Source organism: Octodon degus, unplaced genomic scaffold, assembly GCF_000260255.1.
Source record: "Octodon degus isolate 3935 unplaced genomic scaffold, OctDeg1.0 scaffold00032, whole genome shotgun sequence".
NCBI lineage: Eukaryota > Metazoa > Chordata > Mammalia > Rodentia > Octodontidae > Octodon > Octodon degus.
Window position 1 is genome coordinate 10,541,879 of NW_004524608.1, and position 25,510 is coordinate 10,567,388.

A 25,510-nucleotide genomic window follows, 5' to 3' on the forward strand; every position below is an offset into this window, starting at 1 on the left:
ATTAACTTGGTAACTAACACCTTTCTTCTTTTAAACTTTTTATATCTTTCCGTTGCCCTTGGTAATCTCATTATGTATTATAGCATCTAAAAGTAACAAAAAAGTGACTTACGCAACTAGTCACATTGTCTAAAATGTGGATGAATTAAAAATTCTGCAAGCTAAAGACCATAGTATTTCCATTTTCCTCTTAATTTTGATTCAGACTGTTTACCATGAGCAATAAACTTTAATTTTGCAGAGGAGATAATGTTTTCATCCAAGTCTTGTTAAAATTAAAAGAGTTAAAAAGATTCAGGGGAAAACTATGACTCTTTTATAGATACTTTGATTATGTTTCTTTTGAGGAGGTGCCTTAGTCAAAGGGTAGTCTTCCAGTACACCCCAGTGGAGGAAACCCTCCATGGATTAAACTAAAATGCTCAAATCATAGGATGTTTTAAATCAATTTAAAGCACACAGTGAGAGATAAGGAGACCCAGATGGGGTAATTAGTACATTTCAAATAAGTGCAAGGACAGTGAATGAATCACACTACTTGAATCCTAATTTACAGCATGTCCCATATCTGTTTCATCAGCCTTCCTTGCCAGTAGCCTGGTCATAAGGAGCAGACTTGAAGTCTCCCCACAGGAGTTCAGGGACAAAAACAAAATCTGTGCCAATGTCGTACGCTGGAGCCATCACAGAAACATGGCCTGGTCCACATGGACACAGCTGTGACTTTTCGCCTATTCAACAGCTATCTACCTTACTGACCTTTTTTGGTAGACTTCCTGCAAGTCTTAACAAGTGGTCAAATTGGGGGGCAGGAGTTGTCTTCCCAGAAGTGACATAAAAATAATTTGTTCCTTCCATCTCCTTCTATCGCAAACACCATTCTTGTTTGTTGCACATTTTCACCCTGACTTTGGTGTGTCTTACTAGTCACCAGCATATGTATGTGTCTGTATTTATCTTATTAATTCTGCCCATGTGTATAACTTATACCTTATCTCTTAGATATTTTTCAAATGGATACAATCTGTCAGAAAGAGATTGTGTTTTTCAGAGATTACACTGTTTAACAAAGATCTGACAGGATTCAAAAATCATCATAATTTTTAACTCTGTTGGATCCTGGATTCTAATTGTTATTGGAGTCTTTGTTCTAGTACCTACCTCTAAAGCCTTTTATATTTAATGATTTGTCTCAGTAATAAGGGTAATAAGGTAGTACCTATCATATAAGCTATCCATTACTGAATGCTATGAATAATGAGATAAATTTATGCAAAAATACTTAGAATGAGGCTTCAGTGTAGAATTTTCTTTGGAAGCTCAGAGCAAGAAAATACAGTAATTTTGTCTGAAATAAAGGAAGATGTGGGGGCACAGACAAAATTTGAGTTTGATCTTGAAGAATAAAAAGAAAAATTGATGAATCTGTATTTGGTTTAGTCCATGCCATAAATACTGGATGTTATTTAAAAAGTAGGTGAACAAACCAACTGATAACTTTTTTACCCTTTTGGTGTGTGGTGCTGGAAAAGACAAGGTGTATCAGGTAAAAGGTATAGTTTGTTTTTTTGTTGTTGTTGTTTAGAAGACACTGAAGTGTCTAGTATGTTACTAGTTATAGAAAACTTTAAGGATATATTTCTATGATGTTCAAAAGAAAGATTGGGAGTGCTTATAATTAGAAGAAATAGAAAAATTACCTTTTTCATATTTTCCATGTTTCTTTGGCTTCCTTTCAAGTCAAAGTCTAATTTACTTCTTTTGAAGTTTCACAGATAAAGAATGTGCTTAATTGAACAAAATTACTTCTCAGGTTTTTTTTTCATTGTTGTTGCACATTTTCATTCAGACACAAAATAGCACAAACAAGTAACAATTTGGGAGAATTTTCCAAAGATGGACATGATACAACTTTTCTGTCCTTTCACCGACGAAATCCCCTCTGTCTGTAATGTTAACAAAGGCAGCAAAGGGAAATCAACCAAATATGTTATGCCACCTTTCCTTTAATTTTATTTTTTAATCATTTTATTGAGAAACAAATAGCAATGAGACAGTTTCAAAACCGATTAGTAGGACAGTTTCAATACTTAATACATTGCATATTGTTGTCTTAGTGGTTATTCATTGTACAAGATGCAGACATATCCTGTTCACAAACACTATTAGAAAAAATCTTTCTATTCATTGAATTAAGAGAATGTAGTTGTATATCTACCATAACTATTTTGAATATACAGATACAAAATGGTTGTTCATTTGTATCCCCTTTTTTTGTTTAGTTTTGTCAGAGAAGAGTATTCCATTGTCATTTAAATATTATAGGTGCGTGAATTAAGCAAAATAATCCAATATAGTCCAGTAGTTCATAATAGTAATGGGTTTTCCATAAGACTGGCAGGTCAGAAGTTGTTCACTTGAGCCTTTTACGTCTCATCATCTTAATATGGCTTTACTTTTTATAATTCATTTTTATACTTTTCTGCTGGATAGTTAAGACCAAGATAAAGCAAGACCTATATAACAGGAAATGTAGCTTTTGTATCTGATAAGGTCAGTCAAATCCCCTCAGGATTTAGCCTGAAACCCTGTACCACAGTTTGTAGATCCTTTGCCAGTGTCAGCCTTGTGGATGAGTCACAGTCATTGCTTGACCAATTTGCTCTCTGTGAAAGCCTGAGAGAATATTTTCCCTTCATGGGACTCTCCTTAGGCACACTCTACATCATTGATCACTTTCTTCTGTGGCTCCATACTCTTCTTGATCAGAAAATTTGGGACACAGCTGAGTTACATGATGTTACAGTATAGGATCTCCTACGCCCTGAGTCTTCATTGACCTTGAAAGGCTAGGGCCAAAATGTTGGCTGTCCTTGCAGCTCTTCTTTTTCTCTAATTTTTGGTCTGCAAACTTAGGTTGTTAACCCTCCAGAAGAGAAGCTTATTGTTGTTAGCCTACAACATAGGCAGTTGAGCTTACTCTCACTATCGGGCTGAATATCAAACATCTTAGGCATAACATGGAACAGGTATTTTCCATCATGTATTGATATGTTAACCCTTAAGTTCCTACAGAATATGAAGAAAAAAAATTTTAAAAATAAAAAATATTTAAATAAAATAGGAATAAACAATTACATACTTTTACGTTGACATTTAGAAATCTAACCATATATAGCATTGTAGCAGGACAGTCATGTGACATTTTTTTCTTGTCTCTTGTTTTAATTTATTACCCTTTTCTTTCCTGGAATTTTAATGTCAAGTAATGATCATAATTTCAAGTGATAATCATATGAGCAATTCACCTGGATATTTGTGAACATTGGAAGAAACAAAGGTCACAATAGTATTTGCAAGTCACCTAGGTCATAGAAACATATGAACTTTAGAGGTTAGTTTGCTTCTTAAATCCCAAAGCTCTGTTCTGCATATGGGAAAATAAGCATTTTACAATATTTAACATTAAAGAGAAAGTACAATGAACAATATATTTTTGCTTTGAACAGGAGAAATATATAATAAAATAATGTAAATATAAATTTGAAACACGTAAGAAATTGTCCTGAGATTCTATAACTATAAATGAAATGCAATACCATTTTCTCCTTTAAGGAGCAAATGTTCAGAACTACAAAGTCTAATAAATAGTCAAAGATAATTACTGATTAAAATAAATTAGCATGTTTTATGTGCTGAATTCAATAGAGGTTAGTAAAGGTGCAGCGCACTCCTTTCAACTGTTGTGCTGCTAAATCTCAGTACATAGGCAGGATAGTAATGGTCTCCACCAGATCCTTAGTGAGCAGGGAGTGAGATCAGCTGGGAAAGACTCTCTGTGCTCCCTTTCCTGCCGTTTTTGTTTAAAGCAGGGCCATCGTCCTGCTTGCTGGAAGTACTGAAGTTTTTTCAGGTGCTCTTGCCATGCTGGCTGTGTTAGAACTGCTTTTCCTTCTCCTGTCTGTCCTGCAGACTTGAATCCCAGGTGACAGCAGACATCCAGACCATTCTACAGCTGCTGCAGAAACAAACCCCGGTGGTCCCCCCAGCCTACAGCATGGTAACTGCAGGAGCAGAGTATCAGAGACCCCTCCTCCGTCTGATGAGAACCAGTCATCCCGCAGCCTCCATTAAGACAGACCGGAGCTTCAGCCCCTCCTCCCAAGTGAGTGTAGATATTGCACTGCAGAGAGCATATCTCAGCATGTCCAGAGACCACATAAGACCTCCTGGAATGCTGTGGAAAATACAGACTTCTACGTCAACTTGTATTTCTACTCAATTACAGTTTCTGATAATGAGCCCTTTGATCTGCATTATGCTCCTTTGAATTTTGAGGATAATGGACCTAGAAGAATAATTTTAAATACTAGTAAGCATTTTTTAAAATATTTCTTTCAAGAATCATCCTGTGGGCCAGGGAGATGGCTCAGTGGAATAAGTGCTTCCCTGGCAAGCGCAAAAGCCTGAGTTCAATCCCCGGTTCTGCCAGGAAAAAAAAAAAAAAGAAGAAGAAGAAGGTACTTTGGGGCTGGGGAGATGGCTCAGTGGAATTAGAGCTTCCCTGGCAAGCGCAAGGGCCCGAGTTCAACCCCGGTTCTGCCAAAAAAAAAAAAAGAAAGAAAAGATAAAAGAATCATCCTGTGTAAATTTATGTGCTTCAGAGATTTGAAAGTTAGGAGTACTCCTAAACCCAAAAACTGCATGAGAAAAAAATCTGCAATTTAATCCAATGGAGAGAGACAGGGCGGATAGGTTTCTGGAAGGAAAGAGAAGTAAAAGTGGGCCAGATTACACCTGAGGCTCAGACATAATCAGATTAGTAACTTCTCCATGCTCTGCTCATTACCAGAGATTTCTAATTTCTTTGAACTTGAATGATAGGCATGGTAGAAAGAACAATGCAAAGTACCCTTTATCTTGTTTTTCTTGGAAAATGTCTCTTTGAATTAGGTTAGCCGGAAAGGTCTAACTGCCTAGGAATTCTATTTTTGGAATTTGTTTTAATGAATTAAATAGCATAGCCAAATGCAACCAAAGAATGATGATCTCACTAAGGATGAAGTAGCCAGGCATGGTGACACATGCCCGTTATTCCAGAACTCAGGATTCGGAGGCAGGAGGACCAGCAAGAGATCAAAACGTGTAAAACCAGGCATGTTGTTGTTTGTTTTCAATGGACTTAAATATGTTATCCAATGAGATTGGCAAATTTACTTTTTTCTTTCTATTTGTCTTTCTCATGTACAACTAATCAAGTAACCCCATCTCCTGCCTCAGCTTTTGTCATGAATGTTGAATTAAAACTCATTTAGATGGAATGGGGCATGGTGCACTCTGGAGGTTGAGATAGGAGGAGCACTGTGAGTTCAAGATTGGCCTGGGGGCTACTCAGTGAGCTCAAGGTCAACCCAAACTGCACAGTAAGACTTTGTCTGGAAAAAAAAATCATTTAGAAAACTCAAAGTAAAACAATATCTTTCAAATCTTCATCTTAATCTGACTTTAGAGTAAAATTAAAATTCCTGGAATTGTAGGATTGTGTAAACTAATAATTGAGCCTCCAGTGTTTTAAGCATTTTAGGAAAATGTTGGTTATTAATACTAATCAAATAAGGTTAAATAAGAAAAAACATCTGGATTTCATGACAGTGATTTTAGCTGACTGTTGCTGTGAATTACAAGAAGTGTTTTCTTTTCTTCTTTCTGTCAGTGCCCTGAATTTCTAGACCTTGAGAAATCTAAACTGAAATCCAAAGAATCCCTCTCAAGTGGGGTACACCTGAACACAGCTTCAGAAGACAACTTGACTTCACTTTTAAAACAAGACAGTGATGTCTCTTTAGAGCTTCACCTGCGACAAAGAAAAACTTACTTTCATCCGATTAGGCATCCCTCCTTGCCAGATTCCTCCCTGAGTACCACAGGAATCTTGAGTCTTCATAGGCATGTTTCTGATCCTGGTCTTCCAGGGAAATAATCATTTTGTACTATTTATTCCACATACAATGTAAGTGCTTTTAATGGCTGTTTTTCCTTTTTGTATTTAAATTCTCTCTACTCGACTCAGGGGCTCACAAGTTACCATTATATGCAAAAGTACTGTATATTTTCCTAAATTGAAGCTTGTAAGGTAAACTTGAGCAGTTAGGATGTAAATATATATAAGAATTTTGGTTCCAAATGTTAAAACTGCCAGCATCTCTAGGCACCTTTTTTTGTTTGTTTGTTTTGTTTTTCTTTTCTAAGTCACGTGCATGTCAGGAAGCTCCAATTTCTCTTGCATGGAGAGTCCTATTCATTGCTTTTACTGAACAAGTACATTGCTATGAAGATGCCTTCCAAGCAAATAGGAGCCAAGGGATGAAACTATCCATAAATACAATAAAATGATCCTCAGTTTGTGGAAGTTCAACGAGGCTGACGGGAACTTGCTCTTGAGAACAGATATTCTCTGTATTGAACTCTTTATAGTCAGTTACATTATCTCCCCACAGTGAGAAAAGTGCAGTTTGAGATTTATCTCAGATAGTAGAGGAAACCATCTCCAAATATACTGAAGGAAATACAAGTTTTCTTTGATCCTTAAAATCTGTACAGGGAAAACCTCTCAACAAGACCAAGTGAAATACAATCATCTTGTTAATGAGCGCAGTGCACTGTGACAAGTTCAGTGCCACAGTAACTCGAGGCAGTGGCTTGGTATCTCAGCTTATGTAACTTTCAACAATGAGCAGTACATTTTGAAAAGTGACAGGACAAAGAAGAAAGCAGTCCAGGCTTCCAAATGTGGGAGAACTGTGGGTAGGCATAAGGTCTGCTCCCAGATTTCTCTAGGCCTGCAGCATCTCATCTGAAAAACAATCTGTTGCAAAGGAAAATTTACATCCTGTCTTTAGGCAGGAAAGTGGGAGGAATACAGAAAAACCTTTTGTCTTTGTGAATCTTTGTCCTGCATTTAGGAAAACAGTCTGAGAAGGCTAGAAGCCTCACCGCATTTTTATTGTCAGCTCAACAATCCTTCATATATTTGGGAGAAATATTTTGGTTTCCTTGAACAAGAATACAGGCCAACATTAACAAAAGTAAAAAATGTCGTTAAAATTTTGTCACTAATTGTGTTCACAAATCATCTAAAATTTTTACACAGGCACATTTCTTCAAAGGTTAAAGCACAATATTTTCTAAGGTTTTGCGTGTGTGAAGGGAATTCTAAAGAATTACTAAAATGTAAGACACAAACTCCTATTCATAGCTTCCTTCCTAGCCATATTTTAGAGCAATCTTAAAATTTGATTAAAATAGAGACATAGTTTTCAATGAATGTGTAATTTTGGTGGATTTGCAGGGCAAAACCATATTTAATTAAGCATATGTTGTGCTCTAACTCCCTAATCCCAGGTGTGGAAAGGTAATGTGTATTTACCAGCCTAGGAAGAAGAAAAAGAAAGGAATACATATATGCCAGGAATAAAATTTTGATTTTATATATTCATCCATTTTTATTGATTGAAAATTAAGTCAGATTCCATGACACATGGACCAGACTGGATATACATTGGCTCTATAATATTAGAATATATTTTAATATCTTCAACTATTTGGTTTTGGGGGAAAAATTAGTGTATGGAAAAATATTAAAAATTAAATATTTGGATGAGTCAAGTTGTACTTAAGAAATTTTATTTTTAAGTCTAGTTTTAAAATTTTTACAGATTCAATATATCATTTCTGATCAAAATTTTTGAATGTCATTGATATCTTAATTCTTTGCTAATTCTCTCACCTACAGCTTTAAAGAAATACTACACCTCCACATTATCACATAGGTTAATTTCCATCTCTACATGATAGAAATACAATCTATTGATTTAACACTATCAGTGACATGAATGTATTGCCACCAAATATAATCAATTTATTTAAATTTACAAAAATATTGCACTGCTTAAAATGTGATTACAGTGACCTTAAATTACTCTAAGTGTATTTTTAAATGGTCATTGAAATCGTTAACTTATATAGGAGCCAAACTATAGGCATGAGCATGTATTTATATAATTTTTTTTAAAGTCATCAAATATGGAGGATTAGTGCATTTAGTGAAACTATAATAATAAAACCAGCTTCCCTAACCATTTGGTATTACGCATATATAAACTGAGGAAGTAACTGACCCCCCCCTCATTTACCAATGTAGGCCAGAAGTGAAGGGAGTCACATAAATGGCCAACTTTGAATCTGAGGTCCATGAGAGACTTTATTTTCATATTGGGGCACATTTTTGCAGCTGCAACAAATTTCATAAGGATGGTCCGCCTAAGCTCCAAGTGCATTCAGAATGAATTCACCAGAGAATGTTCATTTGTAGGGAAAGAGAATTTGGCAGGTGAGGAATTAAGATCTGATTGTTTGATAAGTGAATGCTTCAGCTGCAACATTTGGTATGACATGCATAAAACTCAGCCTTCCCCATAAAACCTCTATTTATAAAAACAGCACGTAGGAAGGGGAAGATGGGGAATAGTACATAAGTCTCCGACTTATTGAAATTCTAGCATAACACAACCCTTTTGTTATTGTTCTTCCTTGACATAAAATGATTGCTTGATTTTAAAATCTTTAGTCTCAGAGAGCTGGACAGGATTATGAAGGTCCTTTCCTATAGACTATTAGCTTTAAAAGATCCTGAGAAAGATAGATGTGGTTAGTCTGGCATAAATGTCAGCAGATTCAGTGGCTCTACTGACTTATAGAAGGCCAAAGCAATTATCTTCTTGTACAAAATACACCCCCTTGCTCAGCCAAAGATCTGATACCGAAAACCTCCATCACCCTTTCCATCAGTTAAAGAAAGCAGTCTGACACCTCCTTTGTGGGCTGGGCTGAAGGCCATGCCCCGCTGTGGCAGCCACTGGAAGGAGCAGCACAGCTACTACTTTCCTTCTTGGTAGACAGCAGCACTAATGTAACGCCCTTTCCTTTCCACCTAAAAACAGCATTGTCTGGTCCCCTACCCTAAATAAAATGTGATTTAGAACTTAGAATTTGTATAGTTTAGAGGCTTTCCTGCTATTAATTGCCAAGCAGAGAGCTGAGATTTAGACTGATTATGTTACCCCAGAGGTAGTCCAACACTTCAGTTGATAAGAAAATGAGGAATATGAAAATGCTGAAGCAGTGTTCCACAGGGGTTTTTACTTAATAATCACTAATTCAACAAATGTAGGAAAGGAGGAGGCAGATTTAGGACGCATAATTTGTTAAATCCATTTTTTTATGAGCAGAATACATTTATTGGGGGAAAGAAAGCACTTAACCAAGAGACAGACAGGAGAGGGGGCCTGAGTAGGTTATCCCCAGGAAGCTTTTTCTTCCAGGGACTTTTATAGAGTAAAACCATATGCTGAGGCGGGTCTAAGGTAGTGGAGAACATGGGAACTCACTTAGGTGGGCATGAGGTGGGACAAAGTTACGGTCAACCAATGAGATTACAAGCACCATGCTCAGGTAAAATTGATTAAATAGAGTAGCAAATAGGGAAATGAGTCATGTAGCAATAGGGGACAGATTCTCTTCCTGTTGGGGGTTGGACTAGTGACTCATTTGGGTTCTTTCAAGGTGATTGATATTTATTTAGAATATCAATCCCTGATGCCCATCCCTAGGGAAGTATGTTAAATCCGTTTTCATGGGTTGGTCTTCAGAGCTGAACTTTCCTACTCTCCTTGTCAGGAGGTATGGAGACTAAGTCAGAATATAATACCATTAGGTGTCAGGATTTTAATTTATTATTTTCTGTAGTTTCATTTCAGGCGTGGACTCTATCCTGACTCACCATCTCTAGGTAGAATCAGGTTTAGTGTGTGTATCTGAATAGTTTGTAATGTCCTTATGGAGGTTGATCTTCAGTAACTTTCAAAACTCCTAGAAGAAAAGTGCTCTTACACAAATGTCATTTTCAAAACCCCATGGAACAGTATTATCCCACTATAAAATGTATCCTATCTCAGCATATTTAAAATAACTATTACTAAAACTAGTATCTGAAAGTTTTATAGTATCTGAAACTTTCCCTCTGAACGTTTTTTTTTTTTTCATGATTTAAGAAAAGGAATTCAGTGGATTGATCAGTTATTAGAGATGATTTATATAACAGTAATTTATAATTTAACATAGTGGAGTCTATCGAAATCCAAAAGTAGATCAATATATGTTAATTTCTTACAAATCAAAGATTAAGTCATAAAATGAAGGATTACAAATCACTTTTACTTTATAATAAAACATAAAGGTCCACAGTGTGAGGTCTAAACAGCATTTGTAAGACAAGATAATGTAGGACATTCAATCTAAAAGTGTAGTTCTCAAATTAACAGTGTTAGTATCACCTGGGAATTATTCTAAACACATTCTTAGCCAACACCCTGGATCTGTTGTATCAGAAATTTCAGAGGTGGGACCCAGCAAACATCTTTCAACAAGCTCTCTCACACGATCCTTCTACACATTAAAATCTTGACATCAGTAGGTGGAAGGGCAGAGTGGCTCTGCAGTCAGACCAACTTTACCCCACTAAAGCTGTTTTCAAGACTAAAGTTTCTGAATCAGAAAAAATAAGTATAGGTATTCTTATCTCTATGTATTAAAATTTGCACTACAGTAAGCTCCAGCATTATGAACATTTGAGTTGCAAACTTTCACAAATACAAATGGACTTCGAATTCATTCATAGATGTGAACCAATTGTGAAAATTGCTGTCATGTCTGCTGGCCATTGTCACAGTCGTGTTGCTGTGTGCTCACTGTATAGTGCAATAGTATATGGTAGAGTGGTACAGACTTACTGAAGTTTTGTGTTTTTTGGTTTTTAAGTCATCTAAGGAGTATACCTTTTTTTTTTTTTTTTTTTGGTGGAACCAGGGAGTGAACTCAGGTCCTTGCGCTTGCCAGGCAAGCACTTATTCTACTGAGCTATCTCTTGGTTCCCCTTTTTTTGTTTTATATTGTGTATTTGTGTCAAAGTTCAACTTACCAATGGAAATGATTCTTAAATCAGGGACTTACTGTATTAGCTTTATGGCTTTAAAGTGATTAAACATAGAATTATAATGACAGAAGAGATCTCATTGTTAAAATGAAATCTGAGTTGAAGTTACACAAAAGTGATGTCAATACTATTAGAATATATTTCTTAAACACTAGCACACTGTGGAAGTTTCTTTTTTCACATGACAGAGTTCACAAAGGGATATTTGAAGATATATTTGCAATATACAGTTTTGAAAGTAAACGCACTATTTTCATTCACGCACGCACACACACACGCACACACGAATTTCACAGCTGCACTGGCTCTTCTCAGGCACCTACACCCATTCTGTCACTGCACAGATTCATTTTACAGATTTCCAACTGCCAAAGCTCTCATGTAGAATGGTGGAAATGGCAAATGAGGTCATGTGGCAAGCCTGAGTTAAAACACGACCTTCTCCACTTACTCTTGCAACAAATCATCACTTCAGTACCCCAAACAGTAAAATCGGAGGTCTTGTCTAACAAATCTTGAAGGGACATGCGGAGGATCCTCTCAGACATAAATACAGAAGCTCCATGTGCAGCATGGAGCACAGTAACGCTCACCTAATGCCTGGTAGCCCCACAGCACAACTCAAGACCTAAGAAACCCCCACTGTTGGTTCTTCTAGCCAATGCCCTTTCTTAAACTCTGGAATGAAAACCTTAACATGAGTCACACTCACCTTGCAGAACTCTAGATGCTCTGAATAAGAGAATGTCAGTGGTAGGGAACCTTTCTCTGCTTGTCCATCTTCACCTTTGTCAAATATTGCCTTTGTCCAGCATTCACTAAATTACACATTCACAATGCAATTGTTTTCTAGGTGTCCAATAGTGTCTTCCTTTCTCCTTATACAAGGCTATTTCCATGTCATCCTACTTATAATGAAGTGATATTAACCATTAAAAGCTAAAAGGTTCATATTTTAAATGCTTTATAAATTATTATATGTTATGATTGGTAAGTGGCCAAGGTTAGAATAATGTGTTTCATTCTATTCTGGTACAAATATACTTTTTTTAAATGTCCAATACAAAAAGAAAACTCACGGAGGACATGAATAAATAAGTGATAGCATGAAAAGAAATTATTATAACTTATTTATATAGAATATTAAGTGGAGGTTCAGATAACCATAAGTTACTTAAAGCTAATACTTTATTACTATGAATATAAGAATTAAATGTCGATAGAAGTGCAATATACATGGAATCATGTAATCAATTGACCAATTTTATTACTCTATCAATCATAATCAAACTTATAAATAGCAAGACTATAGAAATGTTCAATAAGGTTTTACCATGAAAAGTGGCAATATTAATATTGTTATTCTTGAAAAGCTAATGTCTAAATTGAGATGGATTTCTAAATTGTACTCATGTTATCTGTGGCTTGCATTTATATTTTGAAAACTGTGAAATGATGTGACATGCCTGTGATTCTAAAGCCCAAGTTTGACCTACATTCTTTGTATATCCTTTGTGTATATTTTTGATGTTTTTTAATGGAAAATAGTCACAACTGTGAGCATTTTACTGTACTTTTTCCATACTTACACACACTGTGAGTAGGAAAAGCCCACACCATTTGCACCATCCACGTTTAGAAGTAAACCTCAGGATCAGTTATCTTAGAACTAACTGCTCCTTGGACTCCTCGCATAATTATAAAGCTCTGAAATGATATGGCGCCATTCTTCCAAATGTCAAAGAAACGAGGTAAAAATATGGGGCAGTCCTGTATTGCCTGGGCATCTACTGGTTTTAATTAAAGACACATTACCTCTTCTTAGTTGAAAGATTCATTTTATAATTTTGATGAGAAAATGTATTATATCAGAATGTTTGCCAGTTAAAGAATAATGTATTTCCAAAAGGAATGTGTGTGCTTGCTTGAAAATGTCAGTCACCTGATATAAAGAAGCTCACTCACATCTGGTTAAGTAGTATTTTGGAATGCTTTAAGCTAAATGAAACAATCTACCAAAACACACGCTACTTTGTACTCTTTATGCACATAATGTAGCATGAAATCATGATGCTTTTAAAATATTCTGTGCAGAAATATTTATTTTTTAGCAAATATTTTCTTCAAAGATTGTTATGTGGTATTGACAGTGTAATCTACTTGCACAACTAGTTTTGCAATAACATACAAATACCTGTAAATAAGTAAAATGTAAATATTTCATGTACAAATGGTTGCAAATTTTTGGTAGCTAAAAGTGTACAAGTTGTATTGAAAATATAGTATATGTACAAAATTTAAGAATGAATCATATACTTTATGATCTATTTATACATGAAAAAATTCAAGAATTTGTAACAGAAATTATTTTGGGGAAAAAGAAAGTAAATCTCATTAGTAAGCTAGGATTCTTTTACTAAAGAAACCAACTATTTCCAACATCTTACCAGGCACAGTGCAAGACCTAGGCATGGTGGTGCTGATGAACTTTACAAAATCATGTTACTTGTAACAGTGCTACAATCTTGCTGAGCTCCATTAGGACACTAGTAAGCTAGGTTGTGTGGTGCGAAGTGTCTAATCCAAAATGAGAGAACTATAACAGCACTTCAGCTACTGCCCCTCAAGACCACAGGAGTAACTGGCTAACATATTTATCATTATGTAAAATTTTGACCCTAAACAGGCCTTATCTTACGTATAAAATAACTTTTTCATAGTCAGGATGAATGTATGCAAATAATATTTTTTAGATTTCATATGTTCTTAATTTCTTCCTCAGTTGCTTCTCTATCATTTGAGGAAAAAAAATCGAATAATCTTAAAAAAAAAAAAACCTTTTAAATGGGTTGGTGTTTATGAAGCATAGCATATATTAAGCTAAAGACTGTTTAACTTGTTTAGAAATTAAAAATTATCCACATTTTATTTTTTAATACTTAAAAAAGCCGGCGAGATAGCTCAGCAGTCTAAAGTGCCTGCTTAGGCAAGTGCAGGGACCGTGGTTCAATTCCCGGCACTGCATGCCATACCAGCACCGACTACAGGGTGGATTGAGCCAGCCACAAGGAAAATAAATAAATAAATAAAAACAAAATAAATGCCACCACAGAACATTTCCCTATACGATAAATGAGAACAAAAAGAAACTAAATACAGATAACATAAAATATTCCATCAGCTTTTATAAGTGAGCTTCATGAGGAAATGAGAATCTAAGCATAAAAACGTTAAATATTTTTAAACTACTCAGCAAATAAACTATTTCCTGGAATGAAATTAATTTGAGGATTCTGCATTTAGATAGTTGGGAGAAAAAATAAATATGCTCTTAAAAGCTTAGCAAATCCTACAATCATTTTCAAGTGACCTACAGTTTTGAAAAGAATATGCTTTAGATGTGTTTCCGAAACATTCATACTAGCACTATCCAGAATATCCTTTGAAATTTCCGTAATCGTGACAATCATGAGTAGGTCATCGCCAACCAGAATCGAGCGTCCGTGTGCCTGTACCTGGGCGTATTCATATTCTGAAGGGTAAAGCTGAAGTCTGCCCAACAGTGTATCGGGATCAAAAGCTGAACACTCATGGAAGGCACATCTCAGAAAAGTAGTTTATTAAGTGCCTAGCCCAGTTCTTCTTCACACCCATAATCTTTCCAAAGCGTCACCTTCTCTTGATGTCACAGAGTGGACACACCCGAAAACATACCTAGCACATAAAAAGCCCTTATTCACTTTGCAACCGCATGAAAATTCACAGTGAGTTCCGATGTCTCCTGATCTTACACTCCGAGACACAGAGGCAAAGGTGAACTTTGAACACTTGCAAGATAAAAACACAAAACAGCATATTACCAAGCTACCTGGGAAAAAGGAATATTAAATATACGAGGCCCTTTCTTTATATAACAAAATGTTGAAAAACAAGTTGAAAGAGACACGGCAGGAAACAAAAGCACAGACTGTCTAGCATTTAGATAATGAACTGACAGTGAAACAGAAATTGTTCCTAAGTTTTTCAGTGTTCTGCTGGAAAACAGTTTTATGCTAAGTATTCTAAATTACAAGAAATCTTAAATTTTATATTTGCATGTGATGTTTTAATGTTACTCTATCACAAAGCATCTAAAAATATTAATTTAATATCTTTTCTACATTCATCACTAACAGGAGTTCTAGAAATTTTTATTTATATCATCTAATATTACATATAAACCTAGGTATGCTTATAGATGATACATGAGCATTAGACACTGATTTTTGAAAGTTATTCATTCACTATTCAGTGATTAAAGTGGAGACAAAATAAGATTTTTTAAATGAAAGTTTCCAAATAGTAAAACAACCATAGTTGTATTCTAAAATTAAGGAAAGAATATAAAAAAAGTCTTGCATTTTAATCAACAGACTTAAGTTACCAGAATTTAATAAATTAATTCCTATCAATTTCCCTAGAAAAGTTAGAAAGAAATATGAAAAACATGTCACTTATGAATTTTTCAAACATGAAAGCACAAAGAAAAGCACATTTTAAGCAAAAACTATTTATTTTGATTGGGCAGTTTAGTACTGTCATAAGGCTTCAAGTGAACTTGGTTTGTGTAATTAAAGAAACAATCTCAAATTGAGTTTTCTGTTATTTTTTTAAATTGCAGAGTTTCACGCAGGAAAAAACTCTACTTTCTTCCAGGGTAAATTTTTCTTCTGGAAATAAATATATAACATCACTACTTTCTTTTGTACTTTCTTTTTGTCCTGGATGTGTGCTTACATGGATCAAAGAAGCACAGTTCTTGAAATTACATTTAAAGTGGGCCAAATTAATATTCTCGTAACAGTGACTTCCCCTTGATGTAACTTAAAATATGTACTCTGCCACTCAAAACAGAAGTGCAGTACAGTGACAATCAGTTCTTTGGCAGTCTTCCAGGAGGTGAATCAATGCACTACTGTTGGACCTGAAGCAGCTCATAATATCATATATGTAATGAATTTTGTACTATGTAAAACTTTACAGCAAGCTATTGAATGTTTATTTAAAATTCTCAAAATGACATGGAAACATGTTTACTATATAAATAAAAGCACTTATACATTGAGAGTGTACATTATTAATAATTTACATCATTAAAAAATTGGGATGTGAGTTAACAAGTAGAAACTACCAACCATATCCATGTTGCAGCCATGTTCATCATAAAACTATTTAATCTTCACCTTAATAAGTTATCTGCCTATGTTAATCATTTTAAAAACATCAAAAAATAAACTGCATTTTAGTATAAAAGCCTGGTAAAATATTCTCAATGCCTAATGTGTTTATAAAACTATTCACTTAATTCAAGTGCACAACAATGTTGGCCATGAAATTCAGTGAATTCAGAACAGCCTGCTAGAAAAAAGACTTCTATGACCAAAAAGTTTGGAATAAACTTGGGCAAATACAATGAGACAAGACTGTACTTAGGCTTCACAAGCTAACATGCTACAAAGCTCCGTGCGAGAGATGAGACTTTCCAACTATGTTTGGCCATGGAAGCTTCTTCACAGAGCTCTTGACATCAAAGCTCAAAAGAAAACATTTAAGAAATAATAAATTTGGGATTATGTAAAGATTTCCAACACAAAGGGTCACTTGGTAGACACTTTTATGAATACCATCATATTTAGTTTTACTTCAACTACGATCATTCAAATAAAGAAGGTTATCACAACTGACCTCACAATATTACAGTAAGTTGGAAATCTATCAGCTGTTAAGCACATCGATTGTATCGACATTACTTAACACAAAGGTTATGTAGTGTATTCTCATTACGTAGTTGCTTTTTCCTTATTTCTACTTTTAATTCTATATTTTAGATGGCTCAGTTAATGTCTTCTCACATGTCCATGAAAACACACTAAGAAGGGGACAGAGAGATGAACTGTTTATCGGCTCATTCATATAAAATTCACCAAGTGAAATTGGTAGCACAATATAAATTATTAAAACAAAATCAGTGTCAGAATGATTATACCCTATTTCCTTTCCAAGATTTTAAAAAATAAGTAAAAGCTGACGTAAAATATTTTATGTTCAGAGGAGTTCTTTTTTCTGAAAATAACATGAATGTGCCATCTTTTAAGACAGAGTTTTAAAAAATTGATATATCCTTCTGCTTACCAGCCAGATTAAAATTACATCAATTTATATTTTCATTCAGGCTGGATGTTACTCAGTTCAAGAGTAAGAATAGGGGGCCAGGGAGATAGCTCAGTAGAATAAGTGCTTGCCTGGCAAGTGCAAGGTCCTGAGTTCAATCCCTGGTACTGCCAAAAAAAAAAAAGAGTAACAATAAAACATAGTTTATTAAATATTCATCAAAGGAAAATAGGGTGTTGGGGCTGGGGAGATGGCTCAGTAGAATAAGCACTTGCCTGACAAGCGCAAGGGTCTGAGTTCAATCCCCGGTTCTGCAAAAATAAATAAATAAATAAAAATAAAAATAAAAACAAAATAGGGTGTTGTTTGCCCAAAACAAACTAGATAAGAACAAATTACATAGAGGCTTGGCACCTCTTTCTCCCTCATGATTCCTGTAGTCAATCTACGCAGACATGTTGCCTGGAGCCTGTAGAGCTAAACTGTCTGTTTTACACAATTGAATCAAAACATGGATCAGTTTACAAATATAAAACACCTAACTGATATAGTTAAGTAAGCCAAATTTGTCATTTCTGAACATTTAAATAGAATGGTATATTATTTGCATTTTTAAAATGTTATATAAACCTGATTAAACAGAACAGGTAGATGTTGACACTTAACTAAAAATATGTATCATTTCCTTAAACAAAATCTATATTTAGAGAAAGATGCCATTTCAGGTTATCTGTATCTTCACTAATAGAGTACAGAGAAAACAGCTATGTCTAAAATCTTTTTTTCTCAGAAAACAATCAAATATATTGAAGAGAAATATGCACTGCAAAAACCAGTAAAGCAAAAGCAGTAATTCCTATACTCTTACTTCAATACTAATTCAAATTCAGGTAGGTTTTTACAATTTGCTTATTCACAAAGACTCACAAGGCTACAGCCTCTAACTATGTGATCAAAGAACAATGCCTGATACAAAGCTGGCACACAACCCACACTTTCCTTTCTAGCTCAGCTTCAAATATCCACAGGACAAACAAAATTCAAAATTATAGTATGTAATTTTGAGATAAGTATAAATAAGTTTTATCTAGACTTTTATCTTTTTGGCTTCGTATACAATCTATCCTGTTAGCCTATTTGTCTTAGTCTAGGCTTTTATTGTTAAAACTTAAACCTGAGAAGTATTTACCTAATTGAATTCTACATCAGTATTTTACAACAGTATTAAGATATTGATAGTTATAATTTTTCCAAAAGCAGTAATATCACAAATGGGAAAACATAACACTTACTGCTTTGAATTGTGTGTTAAAATAAAAACACACAGAAAAGAGTTAGAATTTATTAGCCAGAAACATTATAAGAGTTACACTTTAAGGTGGTCCCGTTCATTTCTTTCAAGCAAAAGATTCACAGTATTTCTTTCTTCACCTTTCAAACACTCAGCAATCATATTGTCATAGTGCCCTGTAAAAACTAAAACATAAACAAAGTTATCATCTGGCAATAATAAGATGTTCTGTAATTGTGGCTGATTATATTCCATTTGAGCTTTTTGTCATAAAAAGAAAACTTCAAGTGACTTAGGGTTTGTAATTTATTTGTCAGCTACTTCTGATTCTAACTATCATCAATAAAAACAACAGGGCCGGGGAGATGGCTCAGTAGAATAAGTGCCTCCCTGGCAAGCTCATGGGCCTGAGTTCAATCCCCGGTTCCGCAAAAATCAATCAATCAATCAAACAAACAAACAAATAAAAACAAATTAAGAACCCTGAAACTTTAAAACAGATATAAAATATTACTTCCCATAGTATCAATTAAAAAGAAAACTGGGACCATGTTACTAGTAACCATTTGAAATGAGAAGTTAACATTTTCTCTAATTTGTTACACATTAAAATACCTTGCTAGGAAATACAGATCACTGTAAGTAAGCTACTCTGTATAAAAATAATGGTAACTTTTGTCCTTTAAAATGACTTGGAAGGCAAACTCCAAAATATCATAGAATATAAGAGGCTTTTTTATATAAAACAAAGTAAAATTGGTATTTAGACTGATTTTCAATCTTAAATTAGAGTTCAGCTGAAAACACAGAGAAAAGAATATGATCTATAAAATAACTCATTTCTTCCAAAGTTTCTGCCTATAACCTTAGTATTCTAGCATGCTGCAGTAGGAAGATTATAAATTCAAACCCAGCTTGGGAAACCATACTAATTAAGTACCCAGACTCAAAATAAAAAATTTAAAAAGGGCTAGATCTTGTAGTGCATTGTGACAGTCTTGGCTATAGCATATATAAACACACACATACATACATATATACATACCATATGCCGTATCACTGAACTTTCTGATACCTAGGCACAGCTCATTTTCAGAACACATGTGAATATTAAAATGTTGAATAAGATACTCACATCTTCATACATGAAATTCACGCATCCTTGTTGCAAGTGGTCTCTTCTCCTAAAGAATTCTTTCAACCAAGAAATAACATTTTAAAGCTAGGATTTGTAATTTATAAATTCAAATACTTAGTTTCTCCAAATACAGAATCTGAAGACATTCATATTCAATTAAATATTAAGAGATTTTCAAAGAGAAAAAAATAGCAAGAAAGCAGTTTCAAAGCAGGCTAGGAGACTTACAATAATTAGTACATTGTGCAGTGTTCTCTTCATAGTAGTTATTCAGAGTACAAGATACCCAAGCAATCTTAGCACAAACGGTTCTTTTCAATGAACTAGGGCAAACTAGCAGTATGAATGTCTTAATTATCTTGTATATAAATATATTTGTATTTTTCTCTCCCTTCCTTTCCTTCATCTCAGTTTGCCCTTTCTTTTGAACAACTTCTTTCCAATTCACAAAACCTACTGTACACTTTGAGGATCACATTTACTCTTTCCGTTTCTTACACAAGGGAGACAATACAATGCTTTCACAGGTGGGTCTTATTTATTTCATTTTGAGTATGGTCTCTAGTTGGTCCATTTACCTATAAAGTAATTTGTCTCTAATTTGTCCTTCTTTATGGGTGAGTAGTACGCCACTATATTTTCTAAAAAGTATATCTCTTTTTATCTTTTCCTCAGTTGATGGGCATGTGGGTTGTTTTTGAGATTTAGGTATTACAAATTGTGCTCACATAAACATGAGTACTGTGTAAGATGTCTTTATTGCTGTGTAATATTGCTGTGTAAGATGTCTTCAATTCATCTGGAGAGATACCCAGAAGGAGAATAGTTGGGTTGAATAGGGCCTCTAATTTAAGGAATCTCTATACTGAGAATTTGACATACCAATAAATGAAGTATAGAGAACCCCAAATAGCTATGCCTAAAATAAAGCTACATCAAGGCATACAAAAATCAAGATTCTAGAAATTCAGCACAAAAACAAAATAATAAAAGTGACTTAAGAAAAGAAACATAATCTATAAAGAAAACCCCATCAGAATCACAGCGGACTTCTCAACACAAGCCCTCAACTCAAGGACAGAGTTGAGTGAGGTACCTTAAGCCCTAAAGGAAAACAGTCTTCAATCCAGACTGATAGACTTTACAAAACCATCTTTCAAAACTGATGGAATATTAAGGCATTTAATGTCTAGGCACCTGGGTTATGATGAAAAACCTCTACCACTCGTATATCACAATTTTCCCTCTATTCTTAAATTTTAAAGCCTTAAAGCTAACTATGTTTAATAATGAATAAAAGGAACAATACATTATGATATATTTTCTACAGGAAACAAGAGACAGTATAAACAGGTGTATCATGCTAAACTCATTTTAGAAGTCAGTACCTGTCAGTGCTCGAAGCTTCACACAACAAGCAACATAATCATCAAAGAAAATCCTGCCATTCTTGCTGTAACGTTTAACAATAGCATTTAATGTCTGAGGACTCAATCTATAACCTAAGGAAAAAAAATTCATAAAATAAATCTTCTAATCAAAATACCATAAAAATATTGCAAGTTAACTTTTCAAGTAGTGAGGTCAATAAATAAGTTAACTTCCAAAATTCATCCCACAAAAATATACTTTAGAGATAAAGTACATTGACTTATCAAATTAAACTTTCATTATTAATCATTTCATCAATAACACAATTCTAGCTTCGTAATAAAGTCAAGTGAGGAAAAGAAATACCTTATATTGCAATGGGTGTTTCAAATATTATTTTGTTTTTTTTTTTTAAATCTTTTATTTATTTATTTATTTGGTACGGGGTTTACTATGCAGCTCAGACTCATAAGGATCCTCCTGTCTCAGCCTCCCCAGTGCTGGGATTACAAGCAGGCACCTCCACGCCCAATATCGGTGGCAGACGTGGCGCCTGGGGCCCAGGGCCAGCATGGCATGGTGGTACTGGGGATCAAACCTGTGTCCTTGTGCTTGCCAGACAAGCACTTAGACCACGGAGCTATCTTAACAGTTGACTTCTAAAATCTTTTGATTGTAAACTCCTACCTTCAACATGTTTCTGATCAAGGATTTCTAGTTGTGCATTTAAGTTAGGCTTAAATTCTATGCATACATTACTGCTTGAAAACTTATGTTTTAAAATAGACATAAAAATAGAAATTTGAAAAGAATAAGATACATACAAATGGAAATAAGAATTAATGCATCCTACTTGTTACATTTATAGGATGTACTTAGTAAGATGTGCATATTGCTAAGTGTTATAAAGTGCTACACAGGAAAATTGCTAAAAGTGAAGTATAACTATAAACTGAGCTAAGTAAAAATATATAATATCTCAAAATGCATTTTCAGTTTCCTATTAGAGCTACAATCTAGACATGGTAATAAAAACATGCCTAAAATTTTCCTGCAGTACCCTCAGCAAAATAATTTTAATAATTTAATTTAATAACAATTTTAATACTATATCTGAAGATGACAATTTTTTTTTGGCAGAGCTAGGGATTGAACTCAGGCCCCTGCACTTGTCAGACAAGTGCTTATTCCACTGAGCTATCTCCCCTGCCCAACAAATTTTTAAAAATTTAGAATACTTCCCTAACTTCTTTTTTTTCCCTAACTTCTTATGTGATTTTTTTAGATTTCTTTCTTCTAAAGACTATATTAATTTCCCAACATTATGCTGAATTAAAGATTAAGTATAGACCATTAAATATTAAGGTACTAAAATTGAACTATACATATTTGTATGGCCAGGACAACCTCCAGATACTAAATTCAAATATATGCTTATGAAATGAAAGAAAACAATCTTTAGCTTGAGTATTTCAAGTAGTAATTTGAGATAATTCTATATGCAATAAGTTCAATTTTAGTTTCTAAAACAATTTCATACTCATGTTTTGTTTACAAATAAGAATAAACTTGCAAGGTCAAAAATAATTAATGAGGCTTTTAAAATCTACATTAACTGTAAGCAACTAACACATTACTGTAACTATCATTTTAGATATTAGACTAAGAAGGTTAACTTATCAAATATACAGTGAAAATAAATTCAAATTATTTTAAAATATTCAAAAATGCAATATCCTCGTACTTAGTGTGTGTACTATATAACAAAATAAAGGCAGTAAAGCCAATACTTTATACTACCAATTACATGCTAGCAGCTAATATAGAGGTTTGTAATTGATGGACATAAGCCACATTTAATATAAATTAAAATATGCTTAAGAAGAAATTCAGAATAGAGACACACATTCATCTTTTTAAAAGTAATTCTGTAAAGGTCTTTATTCAGAATCTACCTATACACTTGAACCTAAACTAAAGAAAGTGCTGGTAAAAATAATAATATATATAACCTTTACTACTTAGAAAACTGAAGCAATGAAACTATTAGAAATGACTCTAATAGTTTGGGTTTTTTTTTTTTTTTTTTGGCAGAACCAGGGATTGACCTCAGGCCCTTGCACTTGTCAGGGAAGCACTTATTCCACAGAGCCATCTCCCCAGCCCCTGACTATGATAGATGTTTCTGAGGTGTGTAAAGCACTTGGCTTTGCCTGGAGCCCAAAAGGAAGGAGGTCTTCAGTGTTTACAGCCCAAATTGACAGGTGACATCTAAGGACATCTAAGGAGCAGTTTGACACTGACCACAGAACAAAGGTGACCCATGGAGAGCCTGTAAAAATGTAGATTTCTTACCCATAGTAGCAATGGCTTGACTCAATTCATGATGCTCTACTGAACCACTTCGGTCTTGATCAACAGTCAGGAAGTTGTGCTTCCAGGCATTAATGGCTGCCCAAAGCTCCTTGAATTCACTAAATCCCATTTTTCCTGTATAATCCTTCTGATAATTTTATTAAAAAAAATAAGTTCAGGTACCTTAGAGGATTTACCTGACCCCAAACTCCAAATTAATGACTGAAAAATGTGCTTCTGCAGAACAGCTTATTTCACCAGATGAATATATTTCCATGTAAAATGTAAGCATGGAGACTTCAAACAGGATTTTACATGGTATTTCTCAACTTTTTACTTATTAATTTATAATCACTTATAACTAGCAACTGGCTCAACATTTGGAGTACTAACTCTACATCCTAGCATCTATTTTTATTCAAGGATACATCCAACATGGCGATCATAATTCTGCATGTTTCCAAGCTGAATGCTGAAAAACATAGTCAATATTTAAATCAGTCTTCTAAATATTATTTATGTAAAATTATGATAATCCTTATTTCTAAAACAAAACATTTAACATCTGTCAAAATTCACAACCACTATAATCAACAAACTTTCATAAATGTTAAGTATTTACAGTAAGAAGAAAAAAAAGAACCCCCAAATACTGCTTTCAAACCACTCATATGTAGTGAGGAGATTAAAGTAATTAAGAAGCAAGCATAAAATAACTTGAAATGACTCTAATAGTTTGGGCTTTTTTTTTTGGCAGAACCAGGGATTGACCTCAGGCCCTTGCACTTGCCAGGGAAGCACTTATTCCACGGAGCCATCTCCCCAGCCCCTGATTATGATAGATGTTTCTGAGGTGTGTAAAGCACTTGGCTTTGCCTGGAGCCCAAAAGGAAGGAGGTCTTCAGTGTTCACAGCCCAAATTGACAGGTGACATCTAAGGAGCAGTTTGACACGTAATCAGATAATCTTGAAGGAGTCAGCACAGCAGTGAAGCACTGTTGTTATATCAGGACACCAAGAAGACAAATGAAAACCGGATTAGGAAACTCTTTCATACCACCAGAAAGAGCTCAGAGCACTAGAGCACATGTAGGCAAACTGTTAGCAGTTTACTGTAACCGACCAAATTTAAAAAGATGTGTCTCTGATCTGGAACAACTGTTTTCCTTGAAGGTGGGGAAGACGAAGGAAAAATTGATCAACACCATCCTAACCATCCTAAAGTCAAGGGTTATGAAAAGAGATAGCAATACATTTATACAAACAGTAATACAATGAGTCAACTAGAAAATATTCAATTTTTCTAGCCATGCCACAATTACATCCAACTAGCATGCCAATTTATCTCAAGATAAATTATATCTAAAGGAGATATTCAGCAGAAAAGTATAACCACAAGGTATAGAAAGTAATGCCATATTAATATGCTGAGCCTTAGAAGGCTGAGCTGTAAAAGGCTCAAGTCAACAGCTTTGGACATTTGCCAGTTCTGCTGACAACCCACTACTGTGATGGACTATTGTGCTATATTGGGCTATTTTGCTGAATTCAAGTACCTACAATAGTTGAACTGGCAAGAATGAAAAGGTCCTTTAAAGAGTTCTCCAAATACAGCTTCTCTAACACCAACGGAACACCCATCTCTGACAAAACAAAACAAAAATGGGGGACATAAATGAAGGACCATTTTGTAGTGAAAAAAGTACATATGCATATATACAAAATGGTTAGGATAGATAAACAGCTACCTTCTATTAGTTCAATGAGAAGAAAGGTCTGTACTAATATTGTCTAGACAAGATGTCATGTCTGCATCTTGTCCTCTGAATAACTACTACAAAGACAAAATATGCAATGTATTAATTATTGTAACTGTCCTACTAACTTCTTTTGAAACTGTTTTATTCTTATTTTTTCTCATTAAAATTAATAAAAAATTAATAAAAAAAGAAAAAAAAAGCAAATTGGTAGGACAGTTTCAATAATTAACACATTGCATACATTCTTCCTAATGGTTATTTGCTATACAAGGTGCAGACATGATATCCTATTTACAAACACTATTACAACAAATCCCTCTATTCATTAAGAGAATGTAACTATATATCTATCCTAACCATTTTGAATAGACAGATACAAAATGGACATTCATCTG

General features: G+C 34.4%; 2 protein-coding genes across 2 annotated transcripts in view; one reads left to right on the forward strand and one right to left on the reverse strand.

Moving 5' to 3' along the window:
- Nucleotides 1-5,980, forward strand: part of Kcnh7 (potassium voltage-gated channel subfamily H member 7) — a 470,420-nt gene extending 464,440 nt beyond the window's left edge. Inside the window, 2 exon segments of the mRNA XM_004629866.1 lie at nucleotides 3,973-4,165; nucleotides 5,714-5,980. Coding sequence (XP_004629923.1) covers nucleotides 3,973-4,165; nucleotides 5,714-5,980 — 460 coding nt within the window.
- A 12,548-nt stretch (nucleotides 5,981-18,528) lies between these two features.
- Nucleotides 18,529-25,510, reverse strand: part of Gca (grancalcin) — an 18,895-nt gene continuing 11,913 nt past the window's right edge. The window contains exons 4-8 of the mRNA XM_004629867.3: nucleotides 23,784-23,827; nucleotides 23,356-23,503; nucleotides 21,018-21,131; nucleotides 19,627-19,685; nucleotides 18,529-18,676 (exon numbers count right to left, since the gene is read on the reverse strand). Coding sequence (XP_004629924.1) covers nucleotides 18,650-18,676; nucleotides 19,627-19,685; nucleotides 21,018-21,131; nucleotides 23,356-23,503; nucleotides 23,784-23,827 — 392 coding nt within the window. The 3' untranslated portion in view covers nucleotides 18,529-18,649. The remainder of the gene's footprint in view (nucleotides 18,677-19,626; nucleotides 19,686-21,017; nucleotides 21,132-23,355; nucleotides 23,504-23,783; nucleotides 23,828-25,510) is intronic.